This window comes from Euleptes europaea, chromosome 21 (assembly GCF_029931775.1).
Source record: "Euleptes europaea isolate rEulEur1 chromosome 21, rEulEur1.hap1, whole genome shotgun sequence".
Lineage (NCBI taxonomy): Eukaryota > Metazoa > Chordata > Lepidosauria > Squamata > Sphaerodactylidae > Euleptes > Euleptes europaea.
Window position 1 is genome coordinate 3,210,416 of NC_079332.1, and position 17,661 is coordinate 3,228,076.

At 51.2% G+C, this 17,661-nt stretch overlaps 2 protein-coding genes across 2 annotated transcripts; one reads left to right on the forward strand and one right to left on the reverse strand.

Annotated features, from left to right (window-relative positions):
• The first annotated feature begins 2,728 nt into the window (after positions 1 to 2,728).
• IGFALS (insulin like growth factor binding protein acid labile subunit) lies at positions 2,729 to 7,314 on the forward strand. The gene is made up of 2 exons (XM_056866405.1): positions 2,729 to 2,738; positions 5,513 to 7,314. The coding sequence occupies exons 1-2, from the start codon at positions 2,729 to 2,731 to the stop codon at positions 7,312 to 7,314; spliced, it is 1,812 nt and encodes a 603-aa protein (XP_056722383.1).
• A 4,574-nt stretch (positions 7,315 to 11,888) lies between these two features.
• Positions 11,889 to 17,227, reverse strand: NUBP2 (NUBP iron-sulfur cluster assembly factor 2, cytosolic). The gene is made up of 6 exons (XM_056866311.1): positions 17,125 to 17,227; positions 15,643 to 15,841; positions 14,805 to 14,959; positions 14,530 to 14,640; positions 13,366 to 13,435; positions 11,889 to 12,057 (listed from the first exon to the last, which is right to left on the reverse strand). The coding sequence occupies exons 2-6, from the start codon at positions 15,794 to 15,796 to the stop codon at positions 11,912 to 11,914; spliced, it is 636 nt and encodes a 211-aa protein (XP_056722289.1). The 5' UTR covers positions 15,797 to 15,841; positions 17,125 to 17,227; the 3' UTR covers positions 11,889 to 11,911.
• Between the last annotated feature and the right edge of the window lie 434 nt (positions 17,228 to 17,661).

Genomic DNA, 17,661 nt, shown 5'->3' on the forward strand with positions numbered 1-17,661 from the left:
AGGATGTTGCTAACTTCCTTTTTACAAAGAGGGTCAACCTCTACACCATTATTCCCTCCACAGTATGGCTATCATCCCCAAGTGCGGATGAGGTATCGCATGACAAGGTTATCGAATAGCGGCTAAAAGTGCAGGCGGGAGGGACCAAAATGTCATGGGCCAATATCCGCCTCCCCCCTGCATAAAAAAGTCTTTTAACAACACGATTGTATTTTTAAGAACGCACAGGCATTTCTTTTTCACTTTGTAATGAAATCACAAGGATTTGGGGGTGGCGGCTTGAAGGTCCCTGCTGAATCAGGTGTTTTTCTTTCGCTCCCAAATTGATAACGACTTGTGTCAATATGTGCTTAGCGCCTGCCTGATTGTTTGCCTTTCTCATTTCTCCCTATCAATCTATAATTTCCAAGAACAGAACACTAAAATAGAGGGTGTGGGGGGGGAATCTAAATTAAATAGAAGGAAAATTGGGGGAGAGGGTGAAAGCGGCGAGGGGTAAAAAAAAAAAAAACTCAGTAAAGGGGACCAAATGTAAAGCAGAGTCCTTTTGTCTGTGTGTCTTTCTCTGGGACTCCCTTCTCGTAATGTGCCTTTTTCTCCAGTCGGGCCAATGTTTGGAGAAGCTCTGTCAAAGCAAATAGCGAACGCCGCCGTCGTCAATTACCAGAGCGACTGCTTCTTGCCCTCTTTTGACAAGGCAGCATTCCTTTGTCAGGCAGCGCAGGCAATCGACAAATAGCTTCGCCTCGGCCCTGCAAACACTGGGATCTTTTGTAGCGCAAAATGAACACAAGGCGGGGACGCCTTTCAAGGCTTTTTGGAGTGAAGCGTCTGCGAGCGACAGCCGACTGACAGTCGAGTGTGGTCACGAGGTCTCCAGCTTTGGCCCCCAGAACGCAGTTTCAGGCTGCCTTCTCACTGCGGCACGTTGGAATCCCGAGACGGTCAGGATTTTCACCGGGTGCCTGAAGCCAGGAAAATCGCTATTGCCCACTGCAGCTTGACCCTGGCTGGGGTCAGTGCAAAGCCCCACCTCTTCCTAGTGCTGCCCTTTGGACCTCCCTCTCCCACGTATGCCTGCATTCACTCTCAGATCACTGGAGAAGGACCATCTGTTTAGAGTGCAAGAGAGGACGGCAGCCGGGCCTTTTTGGTGGCTGCCCCTGTGCTATGGCTTGCTCTTCAGTGAACTTTGTAGGACATTGAAGTCATGACACTTTGGTCAGACTTTCTAGATGTCTTTCTAGATTCCATTAAAAAAAATTACAGATGACGTCTTTATTGGCTGCATTAAAGTTTAGATTGAAAGGCAACTTTATTGGGATTATTCTTTTGTCTGGTGCTTTGATGGCTTATTGTTACCGTAAAGAAAACTGACAAGAACATTCTCATGGCCCACGCCTCCTTTTCAGCGGCCTGCATTCTGTACATGTCATGGTGGAAGGGAATAGATTCCTCAACGCTTCCTCAATCGTTCCCCTATACACTTGGGCCTACTATTAGTATTTCCTGCTGCTGAACCTAAAGATAGCGCCTGGTGATTTAAAAGCATTGCCTGTTCTCCTACCCTCGTTGAACAATCAACCATGTATCCCACTCTGTGCTGATTATATCCAGCAGCAATGGTTGATTCTGGTCAGATATTGTCTCCGAGACCCCTTGTGTGTGCATTCATGGAGAACAGCTCTGTCCATGGCTATTTGCCATAGTGCCTGAATGGAACTTCCAGGTTCGGAGACAGTGTATCTCTGAATGGACAGCAGCAGACAGGGGAGGTTTGGGGCTCTTGTACCCCCCTCTTGTGTGTCTTTGGGGGGATCTTATTAGACTAGATTGCCCCGTGGCGCAGAGCGGTAAGATGCAGTACTGCAGTCCAAGCTCTGCTCACGACCTGAGTTCGATCCTGACAGAAGTTGGTTTCAGGTAGCTGGCTCAAGGTTGACTCTGCCTTCCATCCTTCCGAGGTCAGTAAAATGAGGACCCAGCTTGCTGGGGGTAAAGGGAAGACGACTGGGGAAGGCACTGGCAAACCACACTGTAAACATAGTCTGCCTGGTGAACGTCGTGATATAACGTCACCCCATGGGTCAGGAATGACCCAGTGCTTGCACATGGGGGACTACCTTGACCTTTTACATTGGACTAGATGTTAAATTAAAGGGTCTCATCCGGCATTGCTCTTCTTCTGTCGTTCTTTTCATACCTCGCGTCTGAATCCTTTCTGGCTTGTCAGCACTCTATGGAATTCCTTGACGGGGCTACGTCTTATGCTTTGTTTGCAGAATCTCTCAGGTTCAATCCATTGCTGCTCCAGTTAAATGCCGGAGCAGACAGCAGACCTGGGTAGCAGATCTGGGCGCGACCTCTGCTGGAGACCTTGGAGAGCTACGGCCAGCCAGGTTAGATATAGGACCCGGGCTAGATACACCCGAGAGCCTGAGTTAGGAGGCAGCTCTTCAGATCCTGGCACGATCCTTGTGCTTGGAGCGGCCCTTTCTTGTCCAAGCCTCTCTCGCTCCGTTATAACGCTGCTGGTGTTGGTAACTCGACTCTGTTGGGCGTTCCTAGCCAGTACCAGAAGGGTTAAGGAAAACAGCCCCGGCTGGGACAAGTGTCAAAGCAACTGCTGTAACGCGACGTTATCAGCAGGGGGGAAATGCAGACGGCAGAAGCTGCCGCCCCGTGATTGCCGCGCAGAACTTTGGCTGCCCAACGTTGGCTGGCAAGCATGAGAAAAGGTAAGGGGAGCAGACTTTCTAGCCCCTGCTTCTTTCATGTCTCTTTGTGGCTGTGCACGTTTGCACCTGGGCTAGTTGCTGGGAGCTGCGCAAATGGACAGCAATTCCAGAGGGGTTACTAGCTTACAGCGCCGTCCTGAGTGGAGTGATGCCTTTCTAAACAGGTTGGCTGCGATGGCCTTTGAAAAGTGCGACTGCTTGGGATTGCATGGCTAAGTCTTGTTGCAGAAAACAAAACAAATGGCTTTCTGGCACCTTCAAGATGAACTCAGTTTCATTCCAGTTTGAACTTCCAAGGGCTAGAGCCCACATTGTGAAGTTTCATGAGGCCTTACCAGGCAGATCTTTCTTGAAAGGGGGGAGGAGAACAGCAGGGTCAAGGGACCATGAAACGCAGAAAATACAAGCTGAAAAATAACTATGTAAAATTCAAACATAACAAAGAAAAGTTCAGAGACTCACGGAAACCATGACTATAAAAATTCTCTGCAAATCAAATGTAGCTCTTCAGGAAGAGAGAGAGAAGTTCTAGCCTTGATCTTTATATGTTTCCCATTTAAGTGGAACTATTCATGATACCATCCGTTGTACCTCCTCATTTGGTTGCATCCATAGATCCTAGGACTGCCTTGTCTCCTATTTAGGAATAAAACACATTTTATAGTTTGGGGGTGGGGGAAAGATTTCTACACGCACACCGCAATATTTATAGTGGTGTCCGCGTATGTAGAAATTGTGTGCGATCTTCTCAAAGTGGACCTGTTAGTTTGGGATGGCAGCCATCCCCATAAAAGTGCTGCCTTTAAAGACCAAGCTGCTGGTGAGCCATTGAGGGGAAATCTCTCGTGCCCCGTTGACAAGGAGACTCCCAAGTCAGCCAGGATGCATTCTGTAATCTGCTATGCAAAACCCAGATGTGGACAGAAAAAAAGGAGACATAGCGACTCCTGGCCCCTACCAAAGAGCGTTGGATGTTGCTAATGGACAAATTGTGGTTCAAGCCATGAGTTTCAAGCCATTTCTTAAACCATTAATGGATTTGTTTGCATGATGTCATCGAATTAAAAGAAATGCCCAGTAATTTCCAGCCACACTGCGGTGGTCAGCATCGCTTCTCCCCTAGAAAATCTCCTTCCAGTCTTGTTGTCACTAAATCCTCAATTTGGGAGGACGGTGAAGTGTGAGGGACGCTAGCTTTTAGGCTGTTTCTTTGTCTGTGTGGACACTGGACAAATTCATGAAAAGTCACCCATCCCCAGGAGCACCGTGTCTTTCTCTTCTGTTCTCTGGGGAATTAGTGGAGGACCGTGTCATGCCCACGTAGGTGTCAGCAAACAGTCTGGAAGAGAGAGGTTTCAAGAGCAATTTGAAGGAGGTCTGTTCAGATCTGACGGAAGTCTGTTCAGTGGGGCTTACTTGCAGGAAAGCATTCTTGGCATGGTATGGTTAGAGGTTCAGCAAAGCTTCGCATGGCTGACTTGGTCACAGGCACCGTGTTCGAATCCTCTAACCCAGCAGCTCCCAAACTTTTCGGGCCACTGCCCCCTTGGTTCCACAGACTCAACCCCAGCGCCCCCCTACCCTATCCTAAAAAAACCTTATTCAAAAATAGGGGTTTGCATGATGCACTAAAGAAGAGAATAACAATAAAATTTCAAAACAGTAACAATTAATTGCAAATCTATTCAAAATCAATACTGTGTCCAGTTTTGGGCTCCACAGTTTAAGAAGGATGTTGACAAGCTGGAGCGTGTCCAGAGGAGGGCGACCAGAATGGTCAGAGGTCTGCAATCCATGCCCTATGAGGAGAGACTTAGGGAGTTGGGCTTTTTTAGTTTGGAGAAGAGAAGGTTGAGGGGAGACATGATAGCCATGTTTAAATATTTGAAGGGATGTCATGTTGAGGGAACTAGCTTGTTCTCTGTTGCTCCAGAGACTAGGACACGGAGTAATGGATTTAAACTAATAGAAAAGCTATTCCACCTAAACATTAGGAAGAACTTTCTGACGGTGAGGGCTGTTCAATGGTGAAATGCGCTGCCTCGGAGGGTGGTGGAGTCCCCATCTTTGGAGGTCTTTAAGCAGAGGCTGGATGGCCATCTGTCGGGAGTGCTTTGATTGTGGGATCCTGCATTGCGGGGTGAGGGTTGGGGTCACTGGCTGTGTGTGTGTGGGGGGGGAGGTAGTTGTTAATTTCCTGCATTGTGCAGGGGGTTGGACTAGATGACCCTGATGGTCCCTTCCAACTCTGTGATTCTATGATTCTATGAAAACTGATGAACTTGATCCATCGGTACCAGCTCTTCAAAGTCTGGAAAAGAATTCGGATAGTTTCCACCAAATTTGCCAGCATGGTGCCATAGCTTGATCTATTGTAAATTAGTGAACCATAGAGTTGAAGGGGCTCACCTCTAGTGCCACCCCTGCTGCCCCCTTGCCTCTTGGTGCCCCCCTAAGTAATCCCACCGCCCCGCCCCCCAGGGGGCAGTGCTGCCCACTTTGGAACCTCTGCTCTAACCGGATCTAAAACATCACCTGTAACGCCATTTGGAGTACCCGTATTAATAAAAATTCTGACTTATGACCGATTTCTTTTGCAGTCTTGAGGGCTAGAAATTTTTTTTTTTTAAGCAAAAAATGAAATCAGGTGAGGTCCATGTGGCCACGCATCACCATCGTGCAGATGTCTGCACTTCGTACACCTTTGCCCTCTGACGTACCCGCCGTTCCTCTACGAGTTCATCACCTTCTCTCTTTATTTCTTTGCCCAACAGAAGCAGCCCTGACGTTAACTCTCTTCTGGGCCTTGGCATCAGGGTCCCAGCCCCTCGAAGCGGGAGCCGCTAAACAGCATGCCGCGGCTGAAAGCCAGAAATGCCCCACACCGTGCTTTTGCAGCTACGATGACTGCAACGACGAGCTGAGCATCTACTGCAGTTCTCGGAACCTCACAAGCCTCCCCGAAGACATGCCCCGGGCCGCGCGGCTGTTCTGGCTGGACGGCAACAATTTCACCTCCTTGCCGGCTCTGGCCTTCCGCAACCTCTCCAACCTGGAGTTCCTCAACCTTCAGGGGAGCCAGCTGGCCCTCATCGAACAGCACGCCTTCCACGGCTTGGAAGGGCTGTACTCCTTATTTCTGGAACGCAACCGCTTGAAATCTCTGGCGCCCAACATCTTCCTCCACTTGCAGAACCTGGCCTCCTTGAATCTCAACAACAACCAGTTCGGCAAGATGGAAGAAGGCGTGTTCGCCGGGCTGTCCAACCTCTGGTACCTGAACCTCGGCTGGAACTCCTTGGTGGTCCTGCCAGACAGGGTCTTCCATGACCTGCCCAACCTGAGAGAGCTCGTCCTAGCCGGCAACAAGCTGCACTACCTGCAGCACCAGCTGTTCTACAGCCTCACCGAGCTGAGGGAGCTGGACTTGAGTGGGAACACCCTCAAGGGCATCAAGGGCAACATCTTCACCAAGCTGCAGAAGCTGCAGAAGCTCTACCTGCATCACAATCACATCAACGCCGTCGCCCCCCGGGCCTTCTTGGGCATGAAGTCCCTGCGGTGGCTGGACCTGTCCCACAACCGCCTGACCACGCTGTTCGAAGACACGTTCTTCAGCCTCTCGACCCTGCACGTCTTGCGCCTGTCTAGCAATTCAATCGCCGGATTGAGGCCGAGGACCTTCAGAGACCTCCAGTTCTTGGAAGAGCTGCAGCTGGGAAACAACAGGATCCGGAGCCTGGCGGAAAGGGGTTTCGAGAAGCTCGGTCAACTCGAGGTGCTTGCTCTCAACGATAACCAAATTCAAGAGATCAGGGCCGGGGCGTTCCTGGGCCTGGCCAACGTGGCCGTGATGAACCTGTCCGGCAACTGTCTGAAGAACCTCCCAGATTTTGCTTTCAGGGGTCTCAGCCAGTTACACAGCCTTCACTTGGAGAACAGCTGCCTAAGCAGGATCAGACCGCAAATGTTCTCTGATCTCTCCAGCCTCCGGAGACTTTTCTTGCGGCACAACGCGATCGCTGTGATTGAGGATCGTGGCCTCAACGATTTGCATGATCTCCTCGATCTGGACCTGAAGGACAATAGGCTGACCAGGCTCCTCCCCAACCAGTTGGCGGGCCTCGCGAACCTGGAGTATCTTCTCCTGTCCTCCAACCAACTGTTGGAAATCTCTCCCGAAGCCTTTGCCCCGCTTCAACGCCTCTCCTGGCTCGACCTCTCCAACAATTACTTGGAGACACTGGATGGGGATGTCTTCACGCCCTTGTCGAAACTGGAGTATCTGAATGTCAAGAACAATTCGCTCAGAACCTTCTCCATGGGTTGGCTGGGCCCTTCCCCCAAACTGGCTCAGCTGTGGCTAGAGAGGAACAAGTGGGACTGCAATTGCTCACTGAAAGGATTACGAGACTTTGCTTTGCAAACACCCAGCGTGGTCCTGCGGTACACACAGTCCATCACAGAAGGGGACACTCCGGTGTACTCGTACAACAACATCACCTGCCTTAGCCCGGCGGATGTGATGGGGCTGGACTTGCGGGACATCCCCGACGCCCATTTTGTCAATTGCTAATTACTCGTCTCTCCTTCCAAAACGCGTTCCCTTGTTTTCCGTTTAGCTGGGGTAAGCGTCGTATCCCAGGTCCTCTGGGTTGCCCACTGATCCTTAAAGTGAGGTGGTCATGACTGCGCGGTACTGAGGCTCTTCCCGCGCATTCCCTCAACTTCATCACGTGTAGGGGAAGAACAAAACTTACCATTCTGTTTTGATTTGGTGTCTTTTAGGCAGGTGTACCCCCAAGTGTTCTATGCCAGCTTTCCTTGGCTATCCAACCTCCCATAGCCTCTCCTAAGTCCCTTTCCTCGCTGTCCCCAAGGACGGGCTACCCACCGCTAGTCAGCCCATTATACCCTGCTCCCCATTCTTGGCTATTCCAAATGGCAATATAGACCAGTGATGATTTTTGGGGGAAAGAACACCAGAAAGCTCCCCACCCCCAAAACAAGAGCACAGTAGGGAATGAATTTGGGGAGGGGCTGTGGCTCAGTGGTAGAGCTTCTATTTGGCAAGCAGAAGGTCCCAGGTTCAATCCCCAGTGGCATCTCCAGCTAAAGGGACTTTGATGGACCGAGGGTCTGATTCAGTATAAGGCAGCTTCATGTGTTCATTTAGCTATCACTAATAAATACTGAAAATCGTGTGTATCAACACAATGTAATAGGAGGAAAAGACTTTTGTGATAATACAAAAAGAAAGATATCAAATATACGTGTAGCACAGTACTGGAAATATCAGTCAGATACTACCAGAAATATCAGTCAGGGCAGAGAGCTCTCTTCATATTCATATTCCTAATCATTCCCAATGGGAGGCCGGCCCATTAATCTGCGTAGAATGATCCTTATTTGTGGACCGCTTTTGCAGAGCTACAGTGTGAGGGTTGGACCAGGACTGCAAAAGCCCTCCGTTTAAATCCGCACCCTGCCACAGACTTTGTAAATCGGGGTCCCAGTGTAGCTGCATGATCTCAGGCCAGGCGTCAGCTCTCGGCCCGGCCTACTTCACAGGGTTCTTGTGAGGATGAAAGGGGGCAAGGAGTGATGTATGCTATCTTGGGCTTCTCAGAAGAAGGGTGGTGTGAAGAAACCGGGAAGATGTCAGCAAGGGAAAGAAATTACCCTTGTCTGCATGTGGTCGGCCATACACAGGGTCTTTTGAAGAAATGGTTACATTGCTTGTCATTGGAACCGGTTGCTTTCCATGTTTTCCCGCCAATCTTTGCACTCACTAAATTGTATTACAGATGGTCATCGTTGTCTATGCCAGTTATTGCCTCACTACACAATGTTTGTTGCTAATATCTCCGTTCCTGAGTACATGTTTATTGTGGGTGTCTCGTCCCGTCATGATATACCTGAGAAGCAGCTGGCCGCACCGTTCCAATGAGGTTGGTCACACCAGTGTGCCCCTGTCTCTTTTATCTTTGTTGCACTGCGAAAGCCAAAACAGAACTGCCAGGTCAGCTCCTTCTCACGTACCTCTTGCCATCATCAGTTATTGTAACATCGCTTCCAGGGGTGACTCGGAACGAGGCTATTCCGCCTCTGCCTTTGTTCTCCCGGTTCCCACCGTAGACTTTCAACCAAGAGCGCAATCTGGGAAGAAGGGTGGGCCCTTTTGCCTTCTCCGGGTGTCCGCTTTAGGAAGAAGCGACTGAAGAGGGGGGGAACGGCTCTTCCGTGAAAGCTCAGCATGGTTGCCGGCTCAGACGGCTCGGTCGATGCAGCCCATTTCTGGGCACATAACCCACAGTAAGCGTCTAAACCAGTGGTTCTCACACTTTTTCGGGCCACCACCCCCTTGGTTCCACAAACCCAACCCCAGTGCGCCCTACCCTATCCTATAAAAAGCATTATTCAAAATAGGGGTTTGCGTGAACAACACAGTTGAAGGGGACAACCTCTAGGGTCCCCCTGCTGCCCCCTTGCCTCTTAGTGTCCCCCTAGGTAAACCCACCGCCCCCCAAGGGGTGGTACTCCCCACTTTGGGAACCACTGGTCTAAACCTATTTTGAGCTATGGCAAATGTCAGCAATTGTTTTCATTTTGCTAGGATGTTTTGCCGAGTCGCAGAATTAAGCTTGCATATGTTTTAACGTTCTAAAAACACAGAGAGCCTCACACCCCTCGGCTTTCGCTGTGACAGAATCTACAAACGGAAGCAAAACTAAAGGCTTTCCGTGGGGAAGAGCCCAGGTTCGGTCCCAGGACTCTCCTTAAAAAGGATCCTTTTGTTCCATTTAATCCTGAAAAACCTGCAGTGAGTTAAGAGTCCACCATACTGGGCTAGAATACTGGGCCGGAGCGGGGATTCCAGTGCAGGGCTCCCTAGTCCTCGCTCAATGCTGTAATTGCGGCCCTGAGCCGACCCCGCAGGGAGATCCCACGTGCAGGCCCCCGCAGAAGCTCTACGGTGCTCTTGCACAGACCTCTTCCGTCCCGTGTGGCATGTGCAGGATCGGCCCCTCAGGCCCCCTGCACCCTCTGGTACTGCTGCCGTTTGGCCCCACGGAGCAAGCAGAGGGGACAGGCTTCCCTCCAGCTTCCCCCCCCCAGGGAGGCAGCCCCTCCCTGGGCACAGCCGGAATTTTGCAACCGCCTGCCATAACGAAAGCCGTGACCTGAAGCAGACGTTGACTTTGGGATCCGAATCTCCAGGCAGACAAGCTATCACCTAAATTGCACTGGGCAGGTGCCATAAAAAGACGGGTTTCATAACGCAGGAGGGCCTGTCGGCCGGTCGGAACGCAGCCCTGCCTTTTGTTAAATAATTCTTTGACCTTGCAGTCCTGGTTCTCTAAATAGGACCGCTCCAGCTATTGGCCTTGCCTGCGAAACGGCACTTTAAAAGAATCCCCAGTTGTGCTGTCGACAATTATGTCTTTGGCCCAGCCCTGCCGAGGCAGACAGGGGAACCCTGCGTTCTAGTAGCTGGGGCACTGGTGGGCCAGAGATGATCGGACACTGGGGCTGGAGGTCTGGGACGACAGAGAGCGAAAAGGAGCTCTGTCGATTCTGCTAGGACTGCTTGGCACAAGTATCAACTCGGTACTTTGCCGCCTTTGCTCCCTTCTCTCACACCTTTTGTAGCTTGTTGCATGCTGCTCCTTCAGGGCTGGAGTCCCCTGCTCTTGGTAAACAACCACTCAGCTGGCGACAATCTTCAAGGATCACTTCCCAGTGATCGTGCCAGGACTTGGAAGTGACTGGATCTTTCCGCTTTCTGGCCATCAGCATCCCCCCAAGTGTCTAATATAGTTTGGATCTGTTTTGCTAACAGCAATGCTCTCTGCACTTGGGCAGAAGGCGTGCCAGTTATCATTACAGAACCACAAGTTACGAACCAAAATAAATCTCTTGTGGAAGCTGCCAGTTAAATTTCCTGGTGTTCTCATGGCTTCCTAGATCATAGAGTTGGAAGGGACCACCAGGGTCATCTAGTCCAACCCCCTGCACAATGCAGGAAATTCACAACTACCTCCCCCACACACACACCCTTAGTGACCAGAAGATGGCCAAGATGCCCTCTCATCATCTGCCTAAGGTCACAGAATCAGCATTGCTGACAGATGGCCATCTAGCCTCTTCTTAAAAACCTCCAGGGAAGGAGAGCTTAACACCTCCCGAGGAAGCCTGTTCCACTGAGGAACCGCTCTGACTGTAAGAAAGTTCTTCCTAATGTCTAGATGGAAACTCTTCTGATTTAATTTTAACCCGTTGGTTCTGGTCCGACCTTCTGGGGCAACAGAAAACAACTTGGCACCATCCTCTATATGACAGCCCTTCAAGTACTTGAAGATGGTTATCATATCCCCTCTCAGTCTTCTCTTCAGGCTAAACATACCCAGCTCCTTCACCTAGATACTTCCACCCAATGGGTCTCTGGGCAATGCTTTGTAGTCAAGCGAGAGCCTTGGCAGTCTGATGGAAGCTACCAGCCGGGACCACAGACGGTGCTAAAATTTGGGGGAAAGGCATATTCAGATACGAAAGTTTGACTAGGTAAGATAAAACACATATGCACACAAGTCTGCTTGCCAACTGAAACGATTTAATGCACTTTTGACCTGCTCCAAAATTCCTGAGTTGTGATTAAATCCGCAGAGCAGTAAGGAAAGATATTCAAGTGACGCCGACTGATTGAGGCTCTCACAGGGATGCATCCATCCCAAGGTGCGCGTGCCCAGCTTGGGTACACGTCGTACCGACTTAAGAAGGCTTTTGTGCAAGATGGTGCAGGGAGAGGAAATGAACGTACCGAATACCCCAGTTCTGCTCCCACAATTCTGTTTTATTAAAGTGTGTGGGGGGAGATCCCTGGTGTGGAAATGTGCAGAAGCGCCACTGCGGAGAGTTCCTGGTGGCTGAAATGCGGGGCCAAATGGACAGCGGCGCAATTTGCGCCAAGGTGGGCTGCTCCGAGGGCCGCTCTGCAGTCCCCTGTCAAGGAAGCAGACAGCCCGTAGACGTGCTCGGAGGACTAGGCTTTGCCCAGATGCGTGTGTATCTTTGCAGTCGCTGCTTTCCGAAGATGCTCCCCCCCTTGCCGAGCACTCTGAAAAGCTGCCGTGTGGCGTCTCGCCAGGAGACCGGTGACATCGGCGCCCGTCTCAGGAGCTGCCAGGGGAGGCCACGCTCAAGACATGCTGGGCGATGCTGGTGAGAGCAGGGAAGGCCGAACTCTTGGGGAATTCCTGGATGAAGTCTCGGCCTTCTTCCAGGCTTCGGCTGAGCTGGGGGTCCAGGGGCACGCACCCTGGGGCAAGAAAGCAGAATCACAATGGATGAGAGAGGCGCATAAAGAAAAGGAGCCGAAACAAGGCCTCGCCCGACTGATGCTCGACCACCCACCCATCCCTGAAGCCTCAGCGGTAAGTCCTGTCCTCTCAGTATCAGTTATGTAAAAATGGTCCTTCCTTATAGCCAGCGTGGTGTAGTGGTTAAGAGCGGTGGGACTCTAAATCTGGAGAATCGGGTTTGGTTCCCCACTCCTACACATGAGAGGCGGAGGCTAATTTGGTGAACCAGGTTGGCTTCCCCATTCCTACACTTGAAGCCAGCTGGGTGACCTTGGGCTAGTCACAGCTCTCTTAGATCTCTCTAGGCCCCACCTACCTCACAGGGTGTCTGTTGTGGGGAGGGGAAGGGAAGGAGATTGTAAGCCGGTTTGATTCTTTTTTAAGCGGTAAAGAAAGTCGGCATATAGAAAACCAACTCTTCTTCTAAATGGACAAATCTTTCCCCTGGGCAGCCTATGGTGCCACAGTGGTGGGGGACAAAAGATAAATTTAGAAGTTGGTCTTGCTTCCCAAAATGTGTGAAGTGCTGCTGTCAGCAACACAGATTGATTCCAAGTCAGGTCATCTTCTAGTCTGGTGTTGTCTGAATAGCGTTGGTTCTGCAAATTGTTCTCAGGCAGGGGCTCTTCCTGGCCCCCCTACCAGAGACCTTTTTGATGGGAGATGACAGGGAGTGAGTCAGGGACCCGCCCCATGCAAAGCGGATGCTCTGCAACCGGGCCGAAAACCATGTGGACTAGTAACACCCGAGCGCTGAGGCAAAACCGTCTTCAGCTCCCGCCCTGCTCAGCTCTCCCAGAGCTCCCCTCCCTCTTCTTCTGCAGAAACATCAGGAGCCTCATCTGCCTCTGATCTTGTCCCCCTGCCACTTGTTGACCCGTCTGTCAGTTGCCATCTCCTTGGGGCAGGGACTTTTTTTCTGGTTTTTTGGGGAGGGGCTGTGGCTCAGTGGTAGAACATCTGCCTGGCATGCAGAAGGTCCTAGGTTCAATCCCCGGTATCTGCAGTTAAAGGGAGTGGGCAAGTAGGTGATGTGAAAGACCTCTGCCTGAGACCCTGGAGAGCTGCTGCCGGTCTGAGTAGACAATACTGACTTGGATGGACCAAGGGTCTGATTCAGTAGAAGGCAGCTTCATGTGTTCATGTATCTGTCAAGCACCCTATGCTGTGTGAGTGGCAGTAATACACGGTAATGGTGAACAGCTGCGACCACCCACCGGCGCTCTGACCGAACCCTCTCCCAGAGAGCCCTCTGAAGCACTCACCTAGGAACGGGACCCCGGCATGCTGGGCCAGCTCTTCGCCGCCTCCTTTAGAGAAGACGTTTGTGCATTCCTGAAATGAGAGATGGAGTTATTGGCAGACTCTCGTAGCAGTCCATGAACTGCCTCGCTGTTTAAAAAACCAACAAGCAGGGGAGGGGCTGTGGCTAAGTGGTAGAGCATCTGCTTGGCACGCAGAAGATCCCAGGTTCAATCCCCGTCATCTCCAGTTAAAGGACTGGGCAAGTAGGTGATGTGAAAAACCTCTCTGCCTGAGACCCTGGAGAGCTGCTGCCGGTCTGAGTAGATGATACTGACTTTGATGGACCAAGGGTCTGATTCAGTAGAAGGCAGCTTCATGTAGTCAGTGTCCTATTTCATACTAAGTGTGGAAAAGAAACCGAGAGACACGTATTCCTGGAGGAGAGGGGTATTCATGGCTATTAGTTAGAATGGATACTAGTCATGCTGCATACCTATTCTCTCTAGTATCAGAGGAGCATGCCTATTATTTTGGGTGTGGTGGAACACAGGCAGGATGGTGCTGCTGCAGTTGTCTTGTTTGGGGGCTTCCTAGAGGCACCTGGTTGGCCACTGTGTGAACAGACTGCTGGACTTGATGGGCCTTGTTCTGATCCAGCAGGGCCTTTCTTATGTTCTTATGAGAACAACCGACAATGAGAACTATTTCTTGCTTTTTGCTCACTGCCGTAGTCTCCACTTTGGGATACTGATACCGATGGCCTTGTGGCATGGGGGCGGGGGGGAGAGGACTGAAACCTTCTTGGGTTAAATATCACCCGTGATCTGACACCCTGACCCAAAAGGTGGATTTCCAAAGTGTGCCCCGCTCCCAGCGATTGGAAAAGCCCACTCTCTCGCCTCGTTCTCCTGTGTGTATGAGCCAGTGCTACAGAAAATAGAAACTGACTGTAGCAGAAGACCAGCAGTGAATCATAGAGTTGGAAGGGACCACCAGGGTCATCTAGTCCAACCCCCTGCACAGTGCAGGAAATTCACAACTACCTCCCCCCCCCCCCACACACACACACAGTGTGCTGGCATCCATCCTCTCTCTCTGCCAGATTTAAAAGTCATCTCAATGACCTCCCCACCATTCTGAGCCACGGCCCAATTTGCATGCCCAACCCAGATGGACGTTCTCACCGAACAGTGCGGGCAGACAAAGCCACTCATGTTTTCCACGATGCCGATGACCCTCAGCCCTGTCTTCTTGCAGAATGTCAGCTCTCGCCTCACGTCCCCCACGGACACAGCCTGCAGAAAGAGAGGTCAACAGGACGCTGAAGCAGCTGGAGGCACAGAGCACCCCCGGCTGAAACAGCATTCCCAAAGGAGCACATCTCACAGCGAAAGAAAGACAGGAAATGTTGAAGTGTATATGTCAGAAGCCACAGCCCAGAATCCAAAGGACACCATACCTGTGGCGTCGTGACAAGAACCGCCCCGAGAGGCCGATACGGGCGAAGGGATTCTACCGTCGCAATGTGCTCGTCGGAGGTCCCGGGAGGTGTATCCACAATCAGGAAGTCGAGGTCTCCCCAGGCCACGTCCAAGACGAACTGCTTGATCAAAGCTGCCCGAGAAACGAATGGAACAAAGGGACGGATGTGAGGGAAGGACATGGAACAGCCTAACAAACGTTGGCAAAGTGACTTTCTTGCAAGCAGAGCACCTGCTTTGTGTGCAGAAGGTCCGGGGTTTGGTCCCCAATATCTTCTGCGAAAGGCTGTTGCGCTGGAAAAGCCTTTCTCTGCCGAAGACCCTGGAGCTCAGCAGGTCAGCATAAGGCAGCAGCGTATGTAAGGACAGTAGCATATGTAACAAACCAAAAAGGACTCTCTGAGTCCTATTTCATACTAAGTGTGGAAAAGAAACGGAGACACACAGAGCTCGGGCCAGAACTACAGGAAAGGGAGATGTACCCGTCAGCTCTTCATTCGGATCAACCTAAATGTGGTGGGTGGGTGGGTAGCATCCTGTTGGCTTTGCTCTTTTTCTAGCATCCTGAAAATGTCAGCGTTGGCACTTGAACATTTCATGCCCTGATTGTTAACTGTACAAACGAAAGAGAGAAAGAACCTGGTGTGCGTGCGTAATGGACAGGGGTTCCATTAATCCTGACTTACAGAGATCTCCTTGTCTCTCAAACCCCCCTGCAAAAAAAAACATATTGTTCCCTATTGCTCCGGGCAAGCGAGTTTGTGATTTGATTGTGCCGAGAAGTCTGGGGGCAGTGAGGACTGAGGCGCTCCCTACCGTTCTTCTTGGGTCCCCTCCACACCACGGCGTCATCCGGCTTCTCCAGGAGGAACCCGATGGACATGAGGGAGATGCTTTTGTCTTGGTCAACGAAGACCGGCACCCAGCCGCTGTCGCACTGGTGGACGTCTCTGTCCTGCACGTTGAGCATGCGAGGGATGCTGGGGCCACAGAGGTCCACGTCCAGGATGCCCACCTACGTTTGGAGGGGAAGAGGCGCCCGTCTTCAGTTTAGCGCTGCGTAGGCTGGACAGAGAGTGCACTGATCCCGCATCTGCCCATCTCTGCTATACCCACTAACATCATAAGGAGTCAAGCCAGCCCTGAAGGTTGCTGGTTCACCTGGGACCGAGACCGCGATGAGCTAGTGCCAGGGGGCAGTGTGAAGAAGGTTTCATGAGGGTAACAAGAGCCAGATTATTAGTCCTCCCAACTAGGCTGACTCCCAGCGGGGATGCCAGCCCTCTTCCACTCCCTGGGCTCTGCTGATCGACCAGTCTCATCGCAGACCACTGCCGAGGCCGGACTCGACAACCCTTTTGCCAGCGGGTGGAGCAGGAAGAAGCGCAAGGGGATCAATGCACTCAGGACCGAGAGTGCCTGAGCCTGGTCAGAGGCGGGTCGAGCGCATGCCTCTCTTGGCCACGTTGCATGCCTCTCTTGGCCCAAGACTTGACAAGAAGGGGTGGACCCAGCCAGCTATCCACTCAGTCTCAGCTAATTCCCCCTCTTGACTACAAGCCGCAACCTCCTTGTCTTCTGTCCATGCAGACGCCACGATCCCCAGAGCAGCCTTTGTGGTGCTCCGTAGGGGTTCCCTGCAGCCTTTTCAGATTTATTAATATGGCAAAGCCATTAAAATATAACAATTACAAAATAGAATTAAAAGACACAGTATCTAAAACTATGGGATATATAATTCTTAAATAAAATTGAACAAATTACTATTAGCTAAAAACCTCAAATTAATGTAACATTTTCCATTTTAGGCTAGATTGCCAAGTTTTACCGATGAACTGTGTATTTATTCTTTTTTAGATCCATATCTAGCTGCTTTACATGTTTGTTTTGTTACTGTTAATGCCAATAAAGGTTCTGTTTTCTGTTTTCTGATTGCCAAGCCCCCTGCTTTGTCTGGCGGATCTCGTATACTCCAGCACAGAATTTAGCTGCTTGTTTCATCGTCTGGGCTGACCCCTCCCATAGGAGATGCCTCAGCCTCCCTTCCTCAGAGCTGTCCTTTGTTAGATTAAGGAGAGGGGAAATTAGCTCAAATCTTGCTTCCTCATAGAAAGAGCAGCTGAAGAAAACGTGTGCAATAGACTCGACTTCACCCGACTTTTTTTGCCAGCAGGGAAGCCGGTCAAACCAGACCCTGTTTCCAAATTAAGGTGTTAGGCGCATGGAACAAAGGCTAAAAGGGCCGAACGTGGGGTGGAAACCTCTGGAAAACAACCGCAGCACCCCAGGGGGGCGTACCTTTTTCCCAGCGTGCCGCAAAGCCAGCGCAAGCTCCGTGGATATGGTGCTCTTCCCCACTCCGCCTTTCCCCGAGAGTACCAGAATCACGTGCTGGACTCCCGCCAGGTTGCCTCTGTCTGGAAGGGAGAAGAAGGGGAGCGTGAGCTTTGCCTGAGCCTCACACCACAATGGGAATCGGCTTGAGGTGAGCCAGACGGGAAGAGAACCTGGGATTCATTTCTCACAGTACAAGGGGGACTGGAGCTCGATTTGACCAGGAAATGGCATTCTGCACATGCTCCATGGTGCTCCCTTCTGGCCCTTTCACATTTCCCAAGACATATGGCCTGTGCCAGGACTCCCCTTGGGGGAGGGGCTGTGGCTCAGTGGTAGAGCATCTGCTTGGCATGCAGAAGGTCCCAGGTTCAGTCCCCGGTGTCTCCAATTAAAGGGACTAGGCAAGTAGGTGATGTGAAAGACCTCTGCCTGAGACCCTGGAGAGCTGCTGCCAGTCTTAGACAATACTGACTTTGATGGACCAAGGATTCAGTAGAG

Coding starts and splice junctions, on each gene's coding strand:
- NUBP2 (XM_056866311.1), bottom strand. CDS start 15,796: ATGCTCAACGTGCAGGACAGAGACGTCCACCAGTGCGACAGCGGCTGG. Junction 14,641..14,804: donor TTCTTGTCACGACGCCACAG/GTATGGTGTCCT, acceptor CTCTTTCTGCAG/GCTGTGTCCGTGGGGGACGT. Junction 12,058..13,365: donor TGCCGGGGTCCCGTTCCTAG/GTGAGTGCTTCA, acceptor TTCTTGCCCCAG/GGTGCGTGCCCCTGGACCCC.